The sequence below is a fragment of the Amphiprion ocellaris genome, chromosome 7, assembly GCF_022539595.1.
Source record: "Amphiprion ocellaris isolate individual 3 ecotype Okinawa chromosome 7, ASM2253959v1, whole genome shotgun sequence".
NCBI lineage: Eukaryota > Metazoa > Chordata > Actinopteri > Pomacentridae > Amphiprion > Amphiprion ocellaris.
The window spans coordinates 18,443,447-18,462,089 of record NC_072772.1 but is presented as its reverse complement, the minus strand read 5'-3'; the positions used below and the strand labels follow the sequence as shown (position 1 = coordinate 18,462,089).

Here is an 18,643-nt window from a genome sequence, read left to right as displayed (position 1 = left end):
CTCTCTCCCTCCTCTTTCTCTCTCTCTCTCATCATAGATTTCTTGCAGATCTTATTAGAGTGTGATGCCGACCAGGTCTCCCCCTCCTTTTTTTGGATTTATGAACCCTCAGACTTCTTTCCTTTAATCTCTCTGTCCTCCTCTACTCCCTTCCTGCATCTGTCCATCTATCACTCCCAGGGCTGGCTTGGGCGGAAGAGTATTAATCCCTCCGTCCCATCTCTCACTCCTCTGGGCAGATGAGGAGGTGGAGGAGGAAGATGGAGATGAGAGGAAGAGGAGGAGGAGGAGGGGTAGAAGGTTGGAGACCTCAGATTACTTTTCATAACATTTCTGTGGCGTTGTGGGGAGGAAAAAGTGAGGAGGCACTGCAGGTGATGTATGCAGATTCACTCAGTGACGGGTCACCGCTTTGATTCCGTCAACAGGTACGAGAACGAGCCGAAGATGCTGCAGAGGTGAACGTGTGTGGGTGGAGTGCAGAGGCAATAACCACAGATGGGATGATAAACAACTTAGTGCGTGAGTGTGTGCCTTTTTGCATGTTTATTGGCTGAGTTGTGGTGTGTGTAAGTGTGTGTGCCATAAAGGAGTTTATGCAAAACTTTGTCTTGATGCAACGCATGCTTTGCTTGAAAAAGGGGCAACAGAGCTGCATCTTAATACCTGTTGATGCTTGAGATGCATAGACACACCACTTTAAATACACCCACAGTATGTTTGACAGAATCCAATAAGCTCAGGGAAATCAATTGGACGGATCAGGACGTTTAATAAGTTCAGTCCTTACAGGCCTAATTCTGTGAGAGAGAGAAAAGCAAGAAAGGAACAAATGTAGTGCTTAAAAAAAAAAGAAAAGAAATAAACCTTTGACCAGCAGTCAGGGTGAAGCCGATTCTTCCCCTCTGCCCCCCCTCCACATCCAAGCCTGTACAGTGACAGGTAGATTAAGGGGTGTGATAGATGCCCCTCTCTGTATCTCCCTCTCTCCATCTCCCCCCCTCCACCCTTTCCCTCCCCTCCATCCATCATGGCGGCTGGTGTAATTGCGGCTGCGTGGGGCTGGCAGAGGGAGCCTCCATCCATCTCCTTAACAACAAACAGTCACGAGGACGGATGGCGCTGCGCTCCCCAGTTAATCTCCATCTATAAGGGGGGTGGGGGAGCAGGGAGGTGGAGGAGGGATGGAGAAGGGAGAAGAAAATAACAGAAGGGAGAAAGGTAGCGTTTGTCTGCTGAAAACAAAAAGAAACGGAGAGGACGAAGGCAGGAGGAAGGAGGGAAGGGAGCAATGATGGGGAGCTGCCTTAACAGGTAGAAACGGTGGGAGACGTAAAGGAAGAAGAATGGCCTGGTTCGGGGAGAATGAGAGAAACTGGGGGGAAAGTTTGCAAGCAGGCTGCAAGAGCAGGTCGATAAGGGTGGATTTGCTCGGTGAGCGTGCCAGAAGAAAACAGGAGAGATGGAGGGATGGAGGGAGAAAATTTATGTCTATGCGGCTAGACGACCCAGAAACTAGAGAGGCTCAGGCTCATAAAAATGCACTCTGCCCCCCCTACTTTTACCCCTGATCTGTTTCTTTTCCCCAACCGCTGTTTCTGCCTTTACTCCCCTCCATCACTCTCCTTCTTCCCTCTCTCGCTGAGGCAGGCGGGTGGAGGTCGTCTGATGTTTTGGGTGGTTGTGTGTCGTTGCCAGAGGTCACGGCAGCCATATTTTCTTAATGGCGGAGTCACCGAAGTCAACAAGGCTGGGTGGCCTTCTGAAGTCATGTAAAACTAGACTTTTGTGGCTACATGACTAAACTGGGGGCAGCAGCACTTTCTGGAGGTGGACGTTTTTCACCTTGCAGCTGATGGATTACCATTTGAAAAGCGTCAACAGCTGGAAATGTCATATTTATGTCTGCAACAACAACATCATGCTGGGAGGATCTACAGAGGACAGCAAGTCTGACATGTTCACTTTAGAACTTCATGAGATTACAGGCAAATCTGTTTCTAATGCAATGCAAAGGGAACACAGACACACATTCTCACACAGCTCTACACACCCTCACAAGGACTTCTCTGCTTGTTCTTTCCTGTTTTCTAGCCCTCGGCATCGCCTGCAGTGAGGCCCAACTTAAAAAAGAAGAACCTTGACACTGACCCTCCTGCACGCAAGCAAACAAGTAAGCAAGCACACACGCACACGTACAGTACACACATTCCTGTGTTCGTTGTCATGAGCACACAAGTCTGAAAACGCACACACACTCTCTCAACAACAGGCCTCGGTGGGTGCAGAGGAGCGAGTGCTTGAGCCTTGACAGGGAGTGACAAATAACTGCAGCAGTCCTGACATGCAGAATGGTCCCTCAGTGAACCTGCCTGACTGATACTCAGCTCCGTGGTGCAGAAAAGCAGTCGGCTCTTTACAGAAGGAGGCAGATACGGGAACCTGAATTTACCTGGAAGTTATGGGCAAGAAGCCACTTCTTCACTGTAAGGTTTTTATCAGTTACTGCACGTACAGACGAGAAAACAGAGTGTAAATCTAACGCTTTCCTCATCCTAACATCCATGAAATTCAAGGAATTTGAGTTTAAACCAGAACCAAAAAACTGCGGTTCGTGTTTTGCTGACAATTACTTGCTGTACTTGCAAAATAATAACTATAATAATAAGATCAATCTTGTGCTTTCTTAAAAAAAAATCAATATTGCTTTTTTTCTCTTTTAAAAAAAGGGTAATTGCAATGCCTTTTATGATCGTTATAAACAAAACCACCACACAGCAAACTTATTATTTTTACTTCATATGATGACATGATTAAACAGGAATCCAAATAGCATTTAAACTAAACTTTGGACATTTGGGACGGTTGTACTATGTGATAGTACACAGACTACATCAAATTTTTTTCTGTTTAACCACATTAAAAACCCCAAACTGAGGTAATGCAGCTTTTTCTGTAGCAGACATTTTAAATTCGTATTTATTTATTCATTTATTTGATCAGGGACCATGCACTTAACATAGAACACATCTGATGTATTACATATAGAGTGTATAGCAGTAAGCTAATTTTCAACTCCCGTCCCTGGTTGGGCTTTTCAGTAAAAGTAGTCAGAGGACCAACAACGCCAATAAAAATAGCACAGACAACATTATAAACCTATAACTCACACACACACACACACACAATGACAATGACAATCCAGTCAGTTGGACCTTATAGATGTCATAGGTGGGTACACTATGTCAGCAGTTCTCATGAAATAGGAAAAACCATGGATTATCAAGCTGATAAAACAACAATATGACCCCAAACAGAAGGTTGTGACTTAAATAAAACAATTAGGCACTAATAGATGGCAGTACTAAGCTAATGAGTGTCACTGTTCAAATGTTTTACCTCATTCTAACTTGAATTGTAGTTAATTCCTCATTGTTGTTTTAATTGCTGCATTTCAATATGATGTTCCTCCCTGTGTTATGTTAGAACATTTGTGTCTTCCTTAAGAAATCAGCTTATGAGCTTAACAGCATATGTTTTGTTAAATCTGTCGTGTGTAAAAGGGGTGTGTGTCAAAGCTGCTGATGTGATAAAAACGTCAGATTCTTTATGTGTTTGTGATTTAAATGAGTGTAATCTGCATGTTTAGGTTACAGCCTGTTAGATAGATGCTACTCAGCCTGAAGATTTATGATCTAATTCAAGCAACAAGTTAAAGGATCCGAAGAAAAACACTGAGATTTGCTCGAGTGGCTGTTTTCAATCCATTATTGAAGCATTAGTGTGAATTGAAAAGGTCGGGGAAATGAAATCTAAACCCCTGCAAACACGAATCCTTCAGATCACTTGGGTGTTAATCCTTTTCATTCACCCTGATAAAGGCAAAACACGCCTTGGATCGCCTTTTCCAGCCCATTGACGCAGCTTCACGGCTGTATTACCGGCTCAGTGTCGGAGGGGGCTGTGCGCTCTGATCACCCCTGTAGGACACCAGCACCCCGCAGAGTTGAAAGACCCCTGGCTGTACGGACGGTGCGGGGCCCTCGCAGGCGGCCCCACGGCCAAACACCATGCCGCCCACGGAGACGCCTGCCCCGGCCTGCTGATCCCCGCCAAGCCGCGGCTGATTGAAGTGCAGCCGCCTGTTGGCCCCTCACAGCGGGGCCCGGGAAAGAGGAGCGTTTTGGATAATTATTATGTTACTTAGGTGCCATTTACAACACAAGGCTGGGAGTTTAGGTATCCCACTAACATTTGAAAGGTTCCTTTTTTTCTCCCTCTAGTTAAAATTAAACTTTCCCACTATAACGGTTTTGTTTTGTCGCTTTTTTCAATCAACAAAAAGAGGCCAAAGGGCCATATTTGGGCTGCGTCAAAAGGGCCCTGGGTGCTTGAAGAAAAAAACAATAAAACACTTTGGAAACTATCATCAGCCAGTAAATTCCGTGTCACCAAGCACGCTTCAAACTTATTTATGACCCGGGATGAGGGACAACTTGATAAAAAAAAAAAAAAACACTCATTAATTGTGCACTAAATACCTTTAAAATCAACCTATAAATGAGCTCTCCTGCAGGGAAACCAACACTTACGGATTTTTCTGGCTGATTTAGATCCAAAATGTTGCGTTTGTGTTCAAACTATCCAGATTTTTTTTTTTTTTTTTTTTACATTTTTATGACGTGTCTCCTTATAGACACTTGTGCGTTTAGATTAACCACAAGATTTTCTCACATTCTGTTGAACGCACAGAGAGACTTATTACGATTCTTCTATCCGGGGATGATAATAGCGCAGCTGCAGGGAGGCTGAGGGGAGAGAAGGAGAGGGAAAGATGGGAGGATGATGGAGGAGTGAAATCAGCGCGGAGATAAAACGATGGAGGGGGTCTTCTTCTTCTCTGGGCGTTTGTGTGTGATAAGGAGGAGGAGGAGTAAATGGGGGAGGAGGAGGGGGCGAGGGGGCCGAGAGACCCCGTCGCGTTTTGACCCTCGGAAACCTCCCCGCACACCACCACCACCACCATCACCATCACTCCTCCTCTCTCCTCCTCCTCCTCCGCCTTCTCCCCTCTGGAGGCTGAAAACACCATCGCTCATTCCCAGCCGTGACATTTTCCAGCCTGTCGCCGTATGCTGCGCGGACAGCGAGCGCAAGGAGCCAAAAAGGCAAAAAAAAAAAAAAAAAAAGAAGAAGAAGAAGAGCGAAAGAGAGAGAGAGGGAGGAGGAAGAGAGAGAGAGAGGAGGGAGGCTGTCTGTCGATCCTCCAACAAGCACCGAGCATCCCGACGCGCTGCGATCCGGAGCCAGAGACGCACCAGGCGGAGGCGAGGCGCTGCAGGAAGCCGCTGCTCTGCTTCCAAACCCTTCCAGGACTCCAGCGGCCCGACCAGGACTGGATACGGCGCGTATTTACGTCTCGGTGGGACATTTTGCACCGTTTGCCGGCGCCTCGTATTACTCCTCCTCATCAACCAATTTGCGTTTAATAGGCTTCGAGAATTGTTATAGCCTTTATTACCCTCACAGCCATCACCATTAAGGCTTCCATAGGCAGTGAGGTACACGGATGTGAGGCGTCCATAAAAAGCTCCGGTCCCATCATTAGGTTGTAACATAAAACGCCGCGGACTCGGAGTAAACAGAGGGAGCAGGTCCTGGCTGTTTTCAATCCACTGCCTCCTCTGTTTTTGTTGAATCATTACAGGCTTGTTTTTATTCCATCTCTCTCTATCTCCCTCTCTTGCGATGTTAATCATGTTTACAACTTAATTGCTAATATAAAACAAATGCACTTTTTTATTTCCAGGACCCCAGAGACAGAGAGGAAGGGAGCACAGCTCGCTGGACTAGCCGAGCAGCGCATCATCATCTCCGGGGTTGGACTGGCTGTCGAGGCGCATGGAGAAGAGGGTAGGTCTGCTGGGCTGTTAATCCAGAGCTGGCTGCTTGGAGGGGAGGGAGACATATTCTGATATCACCACGGAGGAGAAGTAATTAAGAAAAACAGCGATAATAGGAGCACATGGTTGGGAATCCTCTTTGCAGTGCGCAGTCGGGGTTAGCTGAAAACACAAGGCCCTGTGGAGACCCGAGCAGTGGGCTGCTGCTGCTGCTGCTGCTGCTGGCATGGACTTCATGTTTAGGGAGGAATTTTAAGCTTTAAAACTATTTAGAAATTCCCCCCACATGCAACCAAATGTTTATTTTAAAGCACTTTTATATAGATGCAAAATAAACTTCTAAACCAGCTCTCATCCATCAGGTTCAGGGGAGGATTTGTGCAACTTGAAGTGTTGATTTTTCATCTCGAGATTCCTCACAATTACCGTCGTGCATTGCCAGTCAGAGCAGGGTTACAGAGTAGGTCATTAAAAGGCAGAGCAGAGCAGTGGAGATGCAGCTCTTCAACTCGGTAAGTAGGTCAGTTTTTTTGCTACAGTGATCAGAGGCTTGGTGGTGGTGGAGGAGGAGGAACAGGCAGAGGCTGACGGGCAGCAGCAGGACTAAGACCTCAGTGCAAGAAAGCAATTAGACTTGTACAGTGTTGTGGATAGAAAACTCACTGCTGTATGCAAACAGGCAGAGGAGAGGTCACACATGTACGGACACAACCACCTGTACCAGCAACAGCTTCAAGACCGCATTTAAATAAAGAGAATCCAAACCAAACGGCAGGAATATGCGTAAAATAGATGGTAATTTCTGGATGGTGCGTCATTTGTTGGCACAGGTTGTCTAAAGGGATTACTGGGAGTTAAAAGTTCAGTTTTCCTGCCTCATTCAACTCCATATTGCTGTGTTTTGTGCAGTAATAACTGATTATTAAGCAAAAGTCTACCGGTTCTTTAGTGCAAAAAAATACAGGAAAATTTAAACCAGATTTGTGGCTTAAAACGCGCGTAAATGTTTTAGAATTGAAAATAGTTCCAGTTGTTTTCAGGCACTCAAGTCTGCAACAGGTACCGTTTCATTTGGTCTTTTTTTTCCTCTGTAAAATGTAGAAATGATTCTTTTGAAAGGTTTTAATTGTAACCGAACAGTTTTCGTCATAAATTCCTAATTACGTGTTAAATGTGTCAGAAATGTAAGCAAATAGACGTATTCATTTAATGTGAAGGTTTTTAAAAGTTCTATACTTTGTTCCAGCGGTTTGCTTTTCTCTGTTTTGTTAAAGAAAAATCATGAAATTTAGTAAATAAAATAACTTTTTTTGTTGGATATATTAGCAGTTCCTTCACATAAAAATTAACCTCAAAGAAGTTCATGTTTCAGTTTAATTTTAAAAGTATACGTACCGAGAACGCTGAGTCTGTTTGCTTATTTTTTTACTCTATTTGTGATGTAAAAAAAAATACGAATAAATTTTAATTGATAGTTATCACAATTTATCCAGATTTAGATGTTTACAAAGTTAAATACACTTTTTAATGTCTGTAGAAATGAAAGTAAGTTTTCTCTTTCAGTTCAGCTCCTCTTTCACAAAATGTCTGACACATAAAATGGAGCAACTGGATCCAGTTTAGTCTTTAATTTCTTCTTTTACAAAATGTTACGTTAATGTCGGATAAAAACTCAGTTCCACAGATTTCACCACTCAAACTCATGATACACAATCCCAGTATTAACAGTCTAAACACGCCTGTTAGGCCTGAAATAACTTTTCGCTTTGAAAATAACACAATTAAAACTCGTAATGAAAATGTTGTCTTGCTATCTGAGTGCTGTTTACCGGCTCCGTGACTTTTAAAAAAATGGAAAATTCGCGGAATTTGTCATCTCGACTCGTGCGCTTTGATCCGTCTGACGCACAGAAACTCGATAGGGGCCGTGCGTAAAGAGAGACGCGCAATCCGATAGCGGTGATTGTGTTAATAGCCAGCCTCCATAAAAACTAGAAGGTGTCCGGGGACAGGGCCTCAGAGCAGGTGCTTTCTGTGATCCCGGTGGCCATATGGGACTCTGAAATACAACAATTTGATAAGCCATTTAGGACAGTGGTTCCCAAAGTGGGGTCCGGAGACCTCCAGGGGTCCTGCACAGGGGCTTCCAGGAGGGCAGTGCATGCACATGAAGAGGAATAATTTAATTTCCCAGAGGTTAACATAGAGAATATGCAAGGATAATTGCATTAATGTTGGGTCTCACCGTTACTGTCTCACCACTTAAAATGTATAAACTTATTCCCTCCACAAATGACATCAAATATCATCTCAAACAAATCACCTTTGGATGCAGATCTTGGTGTTTTTGGAGTTCTGATTGTGTAAAAAAACAACTACAAATTCAGTTATGTTGTTTAAACGACTCCAAATAGGAGAGCAAATATAAACGAATCACCTTCCCTGCTGTTACCTTGAGTCCCACATTTCTGCAGTAAATCATAGTAAGCCTCTTGTTGCAGCCTGCTGAGGGAATAGTCTCCACAGAAAAACTAGGCTAAGCACATCATAACTTTTATGGCTCGGTTAAAATAACACTGAAGCGAGAGGTGTCCGGGCCGGGCCACCAAGCAGGTGCTGTCTGTCTGTGATCTCTGCAGGGACAGCGACGGGAGTCCCTTTAATCCAGCAGGGAGAGAAACGGGAGCAGATCTGCTGACCTGAGCAGCGTTGCCTCAGAGACAGAAGCTGCAGTGAGGCTCAAATTAGCTCCATAACACAGAAAAAGGTGGTGGTGGAGGTGGAGGGGGGAAGACAAGGGAGTCAGACATGTATATTCATGACATGCATATTGTGAGCGCTGCAGAGTGTATGTTTGTGTCTGGATGTGCATGTGATGTGCGTCATTGTGTCTGCCATATGTGTGTCAGACTCGCTGTGTTGGGCCCCACTGAGGCTGTCACAGCACGGCTCCTGTCTGGTCTGAGTTTAGGAGGGAGGAGACGACATTAGCGGCTACAGGCTCTGTGCTGTCTTCCTCCGAGGACCTCAGCTCCCTCCTTTCTCATCTTCCTCCTGAGCACCAGCAGACTTTTCAAGAACTAAGAGAAGCTGCTTTTTAATCTTGAATGCTGTGCGTGTCTGCCGATGCTTTTCAAAGGGTTTCACGAGGGTTTCGTAATCCTGAGAGTGGTGGAATTTTTCAGCCTGGTCTAGTTCTCCAGCTGAAGTGAAAACAACAACAACAACAAAAGGTTTCTTCTCGTGAAGTGATGGGGATGCATGCACACACAAGTGGAGTGTAAAGTAGATAAAAGCACACACACCTATAGAATTATTACTTGAGAAAATATGTGCCAGATAAATCAGAAATGAAGATAAATGCTAGATGCAGCTCTTAAACACACATCCACAAATATATATACATGTAGAAACATGCCACAGTAAATTCTAAAAATCAAAAATACCTGCAGCAGTTCAGGCAGACACAATTACTGGTGCAGATGTAAAACCCCATCAGGTCTACTAAGTGTACACTACTGTTCAAAGGTTTGGAGTCACTTACAAATGTCCTTATTTTTGAAAGAAAAGCACTTTTTTCAATGAAGATAACATTAAATGAATCAAAAATCCAGTGTAGACATTGTTAATGTGGTAAATGACTATTCTAGCTGGAAACGGCTGATTTTTAATGGAATATCTACATAGAGGTACAGAGGAACATTTCCAGCAACCATCACTCCTGTGTTCTAATGCTACATTGTGTTAGCTAATGGTGTTGAAAGGCTAATTGATGATTAGAAAACCCTTGTGCAATTATGTTAGCACATGAATAAAAAAGTGAGTTTTCATGGAAAACATGAAATTGCTCTGGGTGACCCCAAACTTTTGAGCGGTAGTGTACATCAGTGCTGTGAACCCCCTGACAGCTCGGCCACATAACAGAATCACAGTAAGATTTGATGTCAGACAGCCACAGATGTCTCATGTTTTCCATCTTTCCATCTAATTGTGTTTCAGTATGAAGAGCTGGTGCACTACTCAGGGTCGGAGGGCATGTCGGTGGGGGGGTACGGGGACGACATCAGGGCGCTTCCTCCCCCACAGTACGGACCCACCGTCCCTGACTCCCTCAAACACCACAAAGACCAGATCTATGGGTAAGCATGTGATTTATGTAGCCTGTCAACATTTAAAGCTGCATACTGCTCTTGTAGCACATTAACATAGAGAATATACGATGTTTGTGTGTCGAATATGAAAATACATATGAAGTGTTAGCAGCTGTCTGTTACATAAATACTGTGGTGTAAAGTTTCTGGTGACATGTTCTGTAAATGTGCACACTATGTCAACTGTTACTGTGTTTATGTAGAGTATGTTAACTGTATATATGTGTGTGTGTGTGTGTGTGTGTGTGTGTGTGTGTGTGTGTGTGTGTGTGTGTGTGTGTGTGTGTGTGTGCAGTCACCCACTGTTTCCACTGCTGGCCTTAGTGTTTGAGAAGTGTGAGTTGGCCACCTGCTCCCCCCGAGACTCCACCTCCCTCTCAGCCACCTCCCACCTCCCCGGCATGACCAACCACAGCGACGTCTGCTCCTCCGAGTCCTTCAACGACGACATCGCCGCATTCGCGAAGCAGGTGAGTGACGGCCGTGAGAGCCAATCAGAACGCAGACGTCAGCTGACGCGGAATCGATTTGTTGTAATCAGTAATAAATAAATACATTTGTTTTGCAGATTCGTTCCGAGAAACCCATATTTTCTTCCAATCCTGAGCTGGACAACTTGGTATGAAGTGTCACGTAACATCATGATTAAATATGTTGCATTATGGGATATGTCTGCATAATTAATGTGCATTCTCCTCTATACAGATGATCCAGGCCATACAGGTTCTTCGCTTTCATTTACTGGAGTTAGAGAAGGTTGGTGGCCCTGCAGCTCGTTTTTATTTGAATGTTTCTTGTTCTGGAAAGGTCTAATGTTCGGTTATTAAACTGCTCCTTGAGACAGCTTTAGAGAATCTTTGGATATGCATTTAGAAGAGAGAAGAAAAACTGATTAGACTATTAAAGTGCATTCTCACAACTGTCAGGGTGGTGTCAACAGGTTGCACTGATAGATTATATCTGTTCCCTAAGGTGCATGACCTGTGTGACAACTTCTGCCATCGCTACATCACCTGTCTGAAGGGCAAAATGCCCACAGACCTGGTCCTGGATGACCGGGAGGGCGGCTCCAAGTCTGACATGGAGGACTTCACTGGATCCTGCACCAGTCTGTCAGAGCAGGTGAATTCATTTGCGCAGCATGACAGGAAAGACTCACACGTCCACCCGTGTCCGTTCGAAATCTGAGTAACGACTCCCGTTGTTTCATGAATCCTTGTTCTCTCATCTGCTGGGAATTCCCCACCTTACCTCCAACCTCCCCCTTTCCCTCCCGCTGCAGAACGTGTCATGGTTACGGGAGCCAGATGAATGTGCTACTACTCCTCTGGGAACACCAGGCACCTGTGGCCTGCCTTCACACAGCACAGCAGACAACTGCAGTGATGCAGGTACACACACTCACACACACACACACACACACACACACACGTAAATGGAAAATACTGTGTGTGCAAAAACACTGTTGCTCGGTGAAGATGCATGCAGGAAAACAAAGGTGTGCAAATGGATTCATACATGATTTTTGTAGCTGTTATACAGGCACAGTGAACAATAATGGTAATGTAAAAAGTTGTATGTAAAAAACAGCTATTCTTGTGTGTATAAAAATGTGCGCATGTGTATGTATGCAGGTGTATATATATATATATATATATATATATATATATATATATATATATATATATATATATATATATTTACTTTGTGTGTGTGTATGTATGTATATATATATATTTTTATATAAATGTATGTATATAGTTTTTACATGCATATATTTAAAATGTTTTTATTTCGAAACGTTTTTGTTCTGTTTTTTAACAGTCCGATGGCGATCTGTTGCATCGAAATTTTATTCATGATGTCCCCCAGCTAGTGTATGTTCTGTTTAACAAGAAAATGGCTTTTCTATTCTATTCTATTCTATTCTATTCTATTCTATTCTATTCTATTCTATTCTATTCTATTCTATTCTATTCTATTCTATTCTATTCTATTCTATTGTAATTTGCAGTATATCAGTTGGTGACATTATTCTCAAGCTAAGATAGCAAACATTCTCACCTTTCCGCTTCTCAAATGAGAAATAATTGTGGCTTTTATTTGTCACATTTGACAGTAAATTAAATATTTCAAGATCTGTCTATTTTTTTGATAAATGCGTTTTTTGGTTACAGTTGTGTGTAATTTATTAAGAAAATAGGATTACTGCCGTGCACCAATCATTATTATGGTAACCAGAAACTACTTTTAATGTAATAATCTGATTAGATTCCACATACACTACTAGTCAACAGTCTGGACACATCTTCTCATTCAGTGGTTTTTATGTATTTTCTACATTGTAGATTAATACTGAAGACATCAAAACTATAAAAGAATACATCTGGAATTATGCTGCAAACAAAAAAGTGTTAATCTTCAGTATTGATCTACAATATAGAAAATAGTACAAATAAATAGAAAGCATTGAAACTTTTGACTGGTAGTGTAAGTGTGCATATTGGAATTTTGGAAAGTTGAAAATGGGGCAGACATATTGGTTTTATGTAGGTAAAATACAAGGCACATGATAAAATATTAGCACAGAGAGCCATAACAGAGACTGATGTATGCTGTTACTTGAACATGATGATTCCATCGTGCAGGTGATGGTCTTGATGGAGGGATGGCGTCTCCCAGCACAGGAGAAGAAGACGAGACCGACAGAGACAGAAGGAACAACAAGAAGAGAGGGATCTTCCCCAAAGTGGCCACTAATATCATGAGAGCGTGGCTCTTCCAGCACCTGTCGGTGAGTTCGCTTTTTGATGTTCTCACTGCCTCAAAATGAATGAATACACCTGAAAATAATGGGTGTGGATGGTAATTCAAACCATCCTTGTAGCCAAACAAAGAAAGCCTGTGTGTTGTACAGCACTGCATGAGAGAATAATCATTGGAAAAGAGGATTTAGTGTGGGACAAAACGTCACTGACAAGAATAGACAGTGAGGGGAAGCGAGTGTATAATGGAGGTCAATTAAATTAAATGAAAAATCAGGGGATTAAGTGATTATGTGAATATGCTCGCTGTTGAATAATTGTGGAAGTGATAGAAATGGAGTGAGTAATTGTTGGTGAGGTGGTTAGATTGGTAATTAGCTACTAAATGAGGCAGGTCAAATGTTGCTTCACTCCAATTATTACAGTGTGTGTGTGTGTGTGTGTGTGTGTGTGTGTGTGTGTGTGTGTGTGTGTGTGTGTGAGAGAGAGAAATACAGGGAGGGAGTGGAGGTCGGAAATGTGAGCGCAGATGTGAATTCGAATGGAAGGTCATCAATATTCACACTGAGAGTTCACACGCGTTATTTTATTCTGGAGCTAAGCTGCAGCTGCGAGTTGCCTCAGGATGAGTCTCCTGTTGATCCGCCTGCATTCACTTGCATGTTTTCGCAAGAAAGCTGGAAAACATCACGACCCAAACATTTAGTTTAACCTCAGCTCCGTGTGTGTTCCTGCAGCACCCATACCCGTCTGAGGAGCAGAAGAAGCAGCTGTCACAGGACACGGGACTGACCATCCTACAGGTCAACAACTGGTCAGTGCTCTCATAATCAATACTCTAATCCTAGCCCCGCGGCTTATCAATAGTCAGTTAAACTGTCTTGTTTAAATGTAAAGCATCAAGTTTCAAATTAACATGGACGCTGTCAGTAATATTTCAGGGGGATAGTCTGGTGCAGAATCTATATTTCACAACTCACATAAAATGCATTTTTCAGGGTGTGAATAACTGTTAATTAAAAAAAGGTAGCACTTTTACAGGACCTTAACACACGACTATGATCTGCTTTATTGGAGAATGTACTGCAATAGAGGGGGAAATGTCCGACGAAGCATTTTTTCCCAAAGCTGCAGCACCGTAAAATCCACTCTCTCCATGTTCATAAAACAGAATTGCAAATCAATGTCCAATAATCTGATTATTTACTGCTCCCAAATTTCCCATTTCCTCTCCAGACACACGGATTGAACGAACACACACACACTTCTGTCACAGTGACTTACTTTCTGTGCAGAAACACACATTGGGGACCAGAATATAGGAAGTGTGCGTTATATGTTTGTACAGTAGGTTTGGTTATTTGATCGCCTGCATGTTTTTTTATTTGTAGTCCTGCTGCAGCACACACACAGAACCGCCCAATCGATGCAGATCAATCAATTATCACAGGGTCGGTCGATAGCTGCTCTGGCCTAATGTTGATTTACTCTGCCCTCTGAAAGGGTTAAGTGGTTGTAAAAGGGAAAAGGTTAATAGTCTCCCGGTCAGCCTTTTTCTCCATTAACGGGTGGCCTTGTCCATCTCCCTCTCCCTTCCTCTTTATGTCTCCTTCTCCGGTGAAGGTTCATCAACGCCAGGAGGAGAATAGTCCAGCCGATGATTGACCAGTCAAATCGCTCAGGTCGGTGCTCATTAATCCTCTGTGGATGTGCATGTAAGTGTGTTGTGTATCCGTGTCTGAAGGTGTGTGTTGCCTCTCAGGTCAGGGGGGTCCCTACAGCCCAGAGGGAGCAGCTCTCGGGGGCTACGGGCTCGACGGACAGGCCCACCTCGGCCTTCGAACAGCAGGTACGGCAGCCTGCAGGGAAACTGGCTCTCTAGTGATAGGGATCTGGTGATTTGACTCCTTTGTGTCACAGGGCGTTAAATACACACCGGCGAGGCTCACTGTTGCGCCGGGTGACACATTCCTTATTTAACATACGCACAAACACTGCAGTCTATTCAGATTCAGTCCCACATTATCTGTCCTGCTGCTGCACTAGAACACAAATGTGGACACGGAAAATAGTCCCCAGTAAATGCTCAATATGAGTAACATTGATTAGAAATTACCATGACTTCATCATTAAATGAAAGAATGTACACTATGGTTCAAAAGTTTGTAGTCACCAAGACAATTTCATGTTTTCCATGAAAACTCACACTTTTATTCATGTGCTAACATAATTGCACAAGGGTTTTCTAATCATCAATTAGCCTTTCAACACCATTAGCTAACACAATGTAGCATTAGAACACAGGAGTGATGGTTGCTGGAAATGTTCCTCTGTACCCCTATGGAGACATTCCATTAAAAATCAGCCGTTTCCAGCTAGAATAGTCATTTACCACATTAACAATGTCTACACTGGATTTATGATTCATTTAATGTTATCTTCATAGAAAAAACTGCCTTTCTTTCAAAAATAAGGACATTTTAAGTGACTTTGGAGTGTGTGTTTAACAATCACTGGCTAAAGTAGGAGTCAGTGGGTATCAAGTATCAAGAGATTAAAGTTTTCACTCTTTGGACGAGAAACATGTAGATTAAAAAATCCTTTATTATCATGGTATGGTCATAATTTGCTTTGAAATCCGCTGAAAACTCCCTGAAGAAGACTTCATGTTGAAATTTTTGAAGTTCGGCATGACCATGTCATGATAATAAAGGCATTTTAATTGTGGAAAAACAGAGTGTCTTGGAGGATTTTTAAATCTACACATATCTCATCGAAACAGAACCTCAAACAAACTCATTATGAATCCTGCCCAGTGCTCTGGCTCAAACATTTTTGGATTTTTATGGGACTTCTTGACGATAAGCAAAGTGTAGATTATCACCTGTCTGCTTCAAAGGTAAAACTAGATGATACAAATAATCACTACTGAGAACCTTGCTGAAAAAGAAACACAGTTTGGCTTTAAGGGGGAAAGAGATGAACTGAGAAACTTAAAAGTAAGAATGAAATATGTGTATTTCACATCTGTCATTAAATACTATAAACATAAAGAGCGACTCAACTGTGATATTTAGCAATGTTAGAAGAGGTTTCTGTTCAATTTGTGCTACCAGAGAAGACAAGTTTATGTGATTGAATCTTTGATTTAAATGTGAACAGAGACCACATTAAATGGCTGGAACCTCTCGCCGACAGACGTGTCTTTAATTATAGAGAAAACCTGTTTTCTGCTGCTGTAAAAAAAAAAGAAAAAGTAGAAAGCGGCGGCCTACAAACTAATACTGTTGGAATAAATGTGGTCTGCGTGTTTTAGAAATGTCTACAAAATGACATTCAGATGATTCAGTTATCAAAAGCATGGTGTAACACAGTGTAAACATTGTGTAGCTTCAATTAAGATGTGCAACTAGGGGATACCAAACATGCTATGTAGAATTGTATCATTAATTACTTTTTTTTAAGCTTCATTAGAGGAATCAAAGAGGAGAATTTCTACTGTATGTTGAGGTTAGTTAAAGTAAACAGCAGGAAATTAGGTGCATACTTTAAGCCAGTGGTTGAGAGTTGTTGGTTTTTAGAAATCAATACAATTTAAGACGCATCAGAAATAGAATATTTTAGTTGTGATTGATCTTAAAGATACAAATAGTAGTTAAAATTTGCACAGAGATCACCTGCTGCCTCTACATACTCTACGTTCACTCACTGCTGCAGTTTATGCACATTACTTATACTCATTTTCTCTGCTTCTTTCTTGTATTACATTGCTATAAAATAACATTATGTTTGTCAGGCTTTGGTTTCCTTCTGTGTTGGGCCTGTTAGTGCTCATATACTCCCAACATTTGTATGCTTCAGCCTCTTTCGGGGGTAGTGGAGATCTATGGTGTTTTGGGGGTTAGAGCTTGAACAGTTTGAGAATCGCAGTTAAAGTTTACTGACATTTTCATCTGTTGATGAGAGATAATAAAGATAAAGTTAACAAAGATTTTAAATATTCAAAAAATGAGTTGATTTAGGCTTAAACTGTGCTTTTAGTTTTCAGTAGAAAGTACACTACCAGTCAAAAGTTTGGACACACCTTCTCATTCAGTGCTTTTTATTTATTTGTATTATTTTCTACATTGTAGATTAATAATGAAAATTAACACTTTTTTGTTTACAACATAATTCCATATGTATTGTTTTATAGTTTTGATGTCTTCAGTATTAATCTACAATGTCGAAAATAAATAAATAAAAACCACTGAATGAGAAGGTGTGTCCAAACTTTTGACTGGTAGTGTATGTGGAGAACCTGCAGTCTGTGCTCTGTAATGCAGGTCAGAACATGACTTCACTGTAACTTCCACACCTGATGTGGACGCTGTGAACAGGGATCCGTTGGCCACTTTACCCGCTCTGTGATCCTACGTTTTAGTGGAACCAGTTCCTAAAAATTGCTCCGCTTCATCGACGTTTCTATCCTCACCAGGTCTCCAGGGAATGTCCTCTCTGCAGGGCGACTACCCCGGCGCTCTGCTGTCCCAACCAGGCTACCCGCCCCACCCCGGACCGTCCCTCCACTCGTACCCGGGCCCTCACCCTCACCCCGCCATGCTGCTGCACCCGCCACCACACGCACACCCCGCAGAGCCGCTCCTCGCCCAAGGACTGGACATACATGCACACTAGCCGCGGCGGGGAGACGGCGTGTGTGTTTGTGTGTGTGTGTGTGTGTGCGTGAGGGGGAAATTACTGTATGAATGTGTGTCTTTGGTGGGAGGATGTGTATGCATGTGCGTATGTGCGTGTGTGTGTGCGTGTGTGTGTATGTGTAACGACGCATATAGTACACTATTTAAAGAAAAAAGACACATTGCTCTGAAAGTTTACATTCCCCACTGAAAGACACTGACCTCAATGTAGCTGTTCCACTCATTTACACACACACACACACACACACACACACACATACCCACACAGACACACACACATACCCACACAGACACACACACAGACATAAACATGACACACTCTTCAGTCTGGACCCACAGGTTTAAGCCATACCTCTTTCAGAGTAGAAGTGCTTCCTCCTCTCCAAACGTCTCCACTGTGTCCTGTGGGTGAGACACATGCTTTAAACTACACTTCCCATCATGCCTGCTGAACCACAGGAAGACGCCGGATCGGACCGCAGATCCAGATGAGCATTCATCCACAGCACACGGACATTACTGGAGTCGATCCTGTGAACACGCCTTCTTCACTAGTCCCTGTCTTCCTGCACACGCTGACTGTCAAAGACTCACACACACACACACCGTCACACACACACTTTATTTAAAGCTTTTTTTGAGTTTTTTCTTATTCTATTTTTATATTTATGTGTGCCACTCCAGGCGGATGCAGCTTCACGTGAGCTTGTTGAAATGTTAGTGCTCTTCCTCAGCATGAAGCTAAAACACTATGAATGACTTCCAGTCTGCCTCGCTCTCGTACCACTGACCTCCTTAAGACGCCAACAGGTGTCCGTTACCTTAGGATCCTTCCTGCACACACGCAAACACACACACATAGCAACGAACACGACACTGAAAGCCATTTCTACACACACATACAGACATACAGACACACACACACACACACACACAAAGTTCTGTAAGCATTTCTAGTACATTGTTGTCTGTCACGGCGGTGTGTGAGAGGAGCTGCAGCCAAAGGACTCTTTAAACATTCGGCTCCTTCTCCGCTCTGCTCGGACTGCTGACGTATTTCTGAATGATGTTGATGATGATGATGATGGGAAATACAGTTAAAGTATTAAAATGTTTTTTTTGTA

At 42.8% G+C, this 18,643-nt stretch overlaps 1 protein-coding gene across 3 annotated transcripts; it reads left to right on the top strand.

The window, feature by feature from the left end:
* Positions 1–452: 452 nt before the first annotated feature.
* Positions 453–18,643, top strand: meis3 (myeloid ecotropic viral integration site 3). Of its 3 annotated transcripts, XM_035953350.2 has the most exons (15): positions 453–522; positions 2,095–2,173; positions 2,273–2,486; positions 5,810–5,913; positions 9,903–10,042; positions 10,350–10,524; positions 10,623–10,673; positions 10,760–10,810; positions 11,027–11,176; positions 11,337–11,445; positions 12,703–12,848; positions 13,557–13,633; positions 14,443–14,501; positions 14,582–14,668; positions 17,297–18,643. In XM_035953350.2, exons 4-15 carry the CDS (start codon positions 5,902–5,904, stop codon positions 17,494–17,496), a joined length of 1,257 nt encoding a protein of 418 aa, XP_035809243.1. In that variant the 5' UTR covers positions 453–522; positions 2,095–2,173; positions 2,273–2,486; positions 5,810–5,901; the 3' UTR covers positions 17,497–18,643. The 3 variants fall into 3 exon arrangements, with proteins under 3 accessions (XP_035809243.1, XP_054868534.1, XP_054868533.1); XM_055012559.1 differs by lacking the exon at positions 453–522 and having other exon boundaries at positions 1,358–2,173; XM_055012558.1 differs by lacking the exons at positions 453–522; positions 2,095–2,173; positions 2,273–2,486 and adding an exon at positions 5,012–5,422.

Coding starts and splice junctions, on each gene's coding strand:
- meis3 (XM_035953350.2), top strand. Junction 10,811..11,026: donor ATTTACTGGAGTTAGAGAAG/GTTGGTGGCCCT, acceptor CTGTTCCCTAAG/GTGCATGACCTGTGTGACAA. Junction 12,849..13,556: donor GGCTCTTCCAGCACCTGTCG/GTGAGTTCGCTT, acceptor GTGTTCCTGCAG/CACCCATACCCGTCTGAGGA.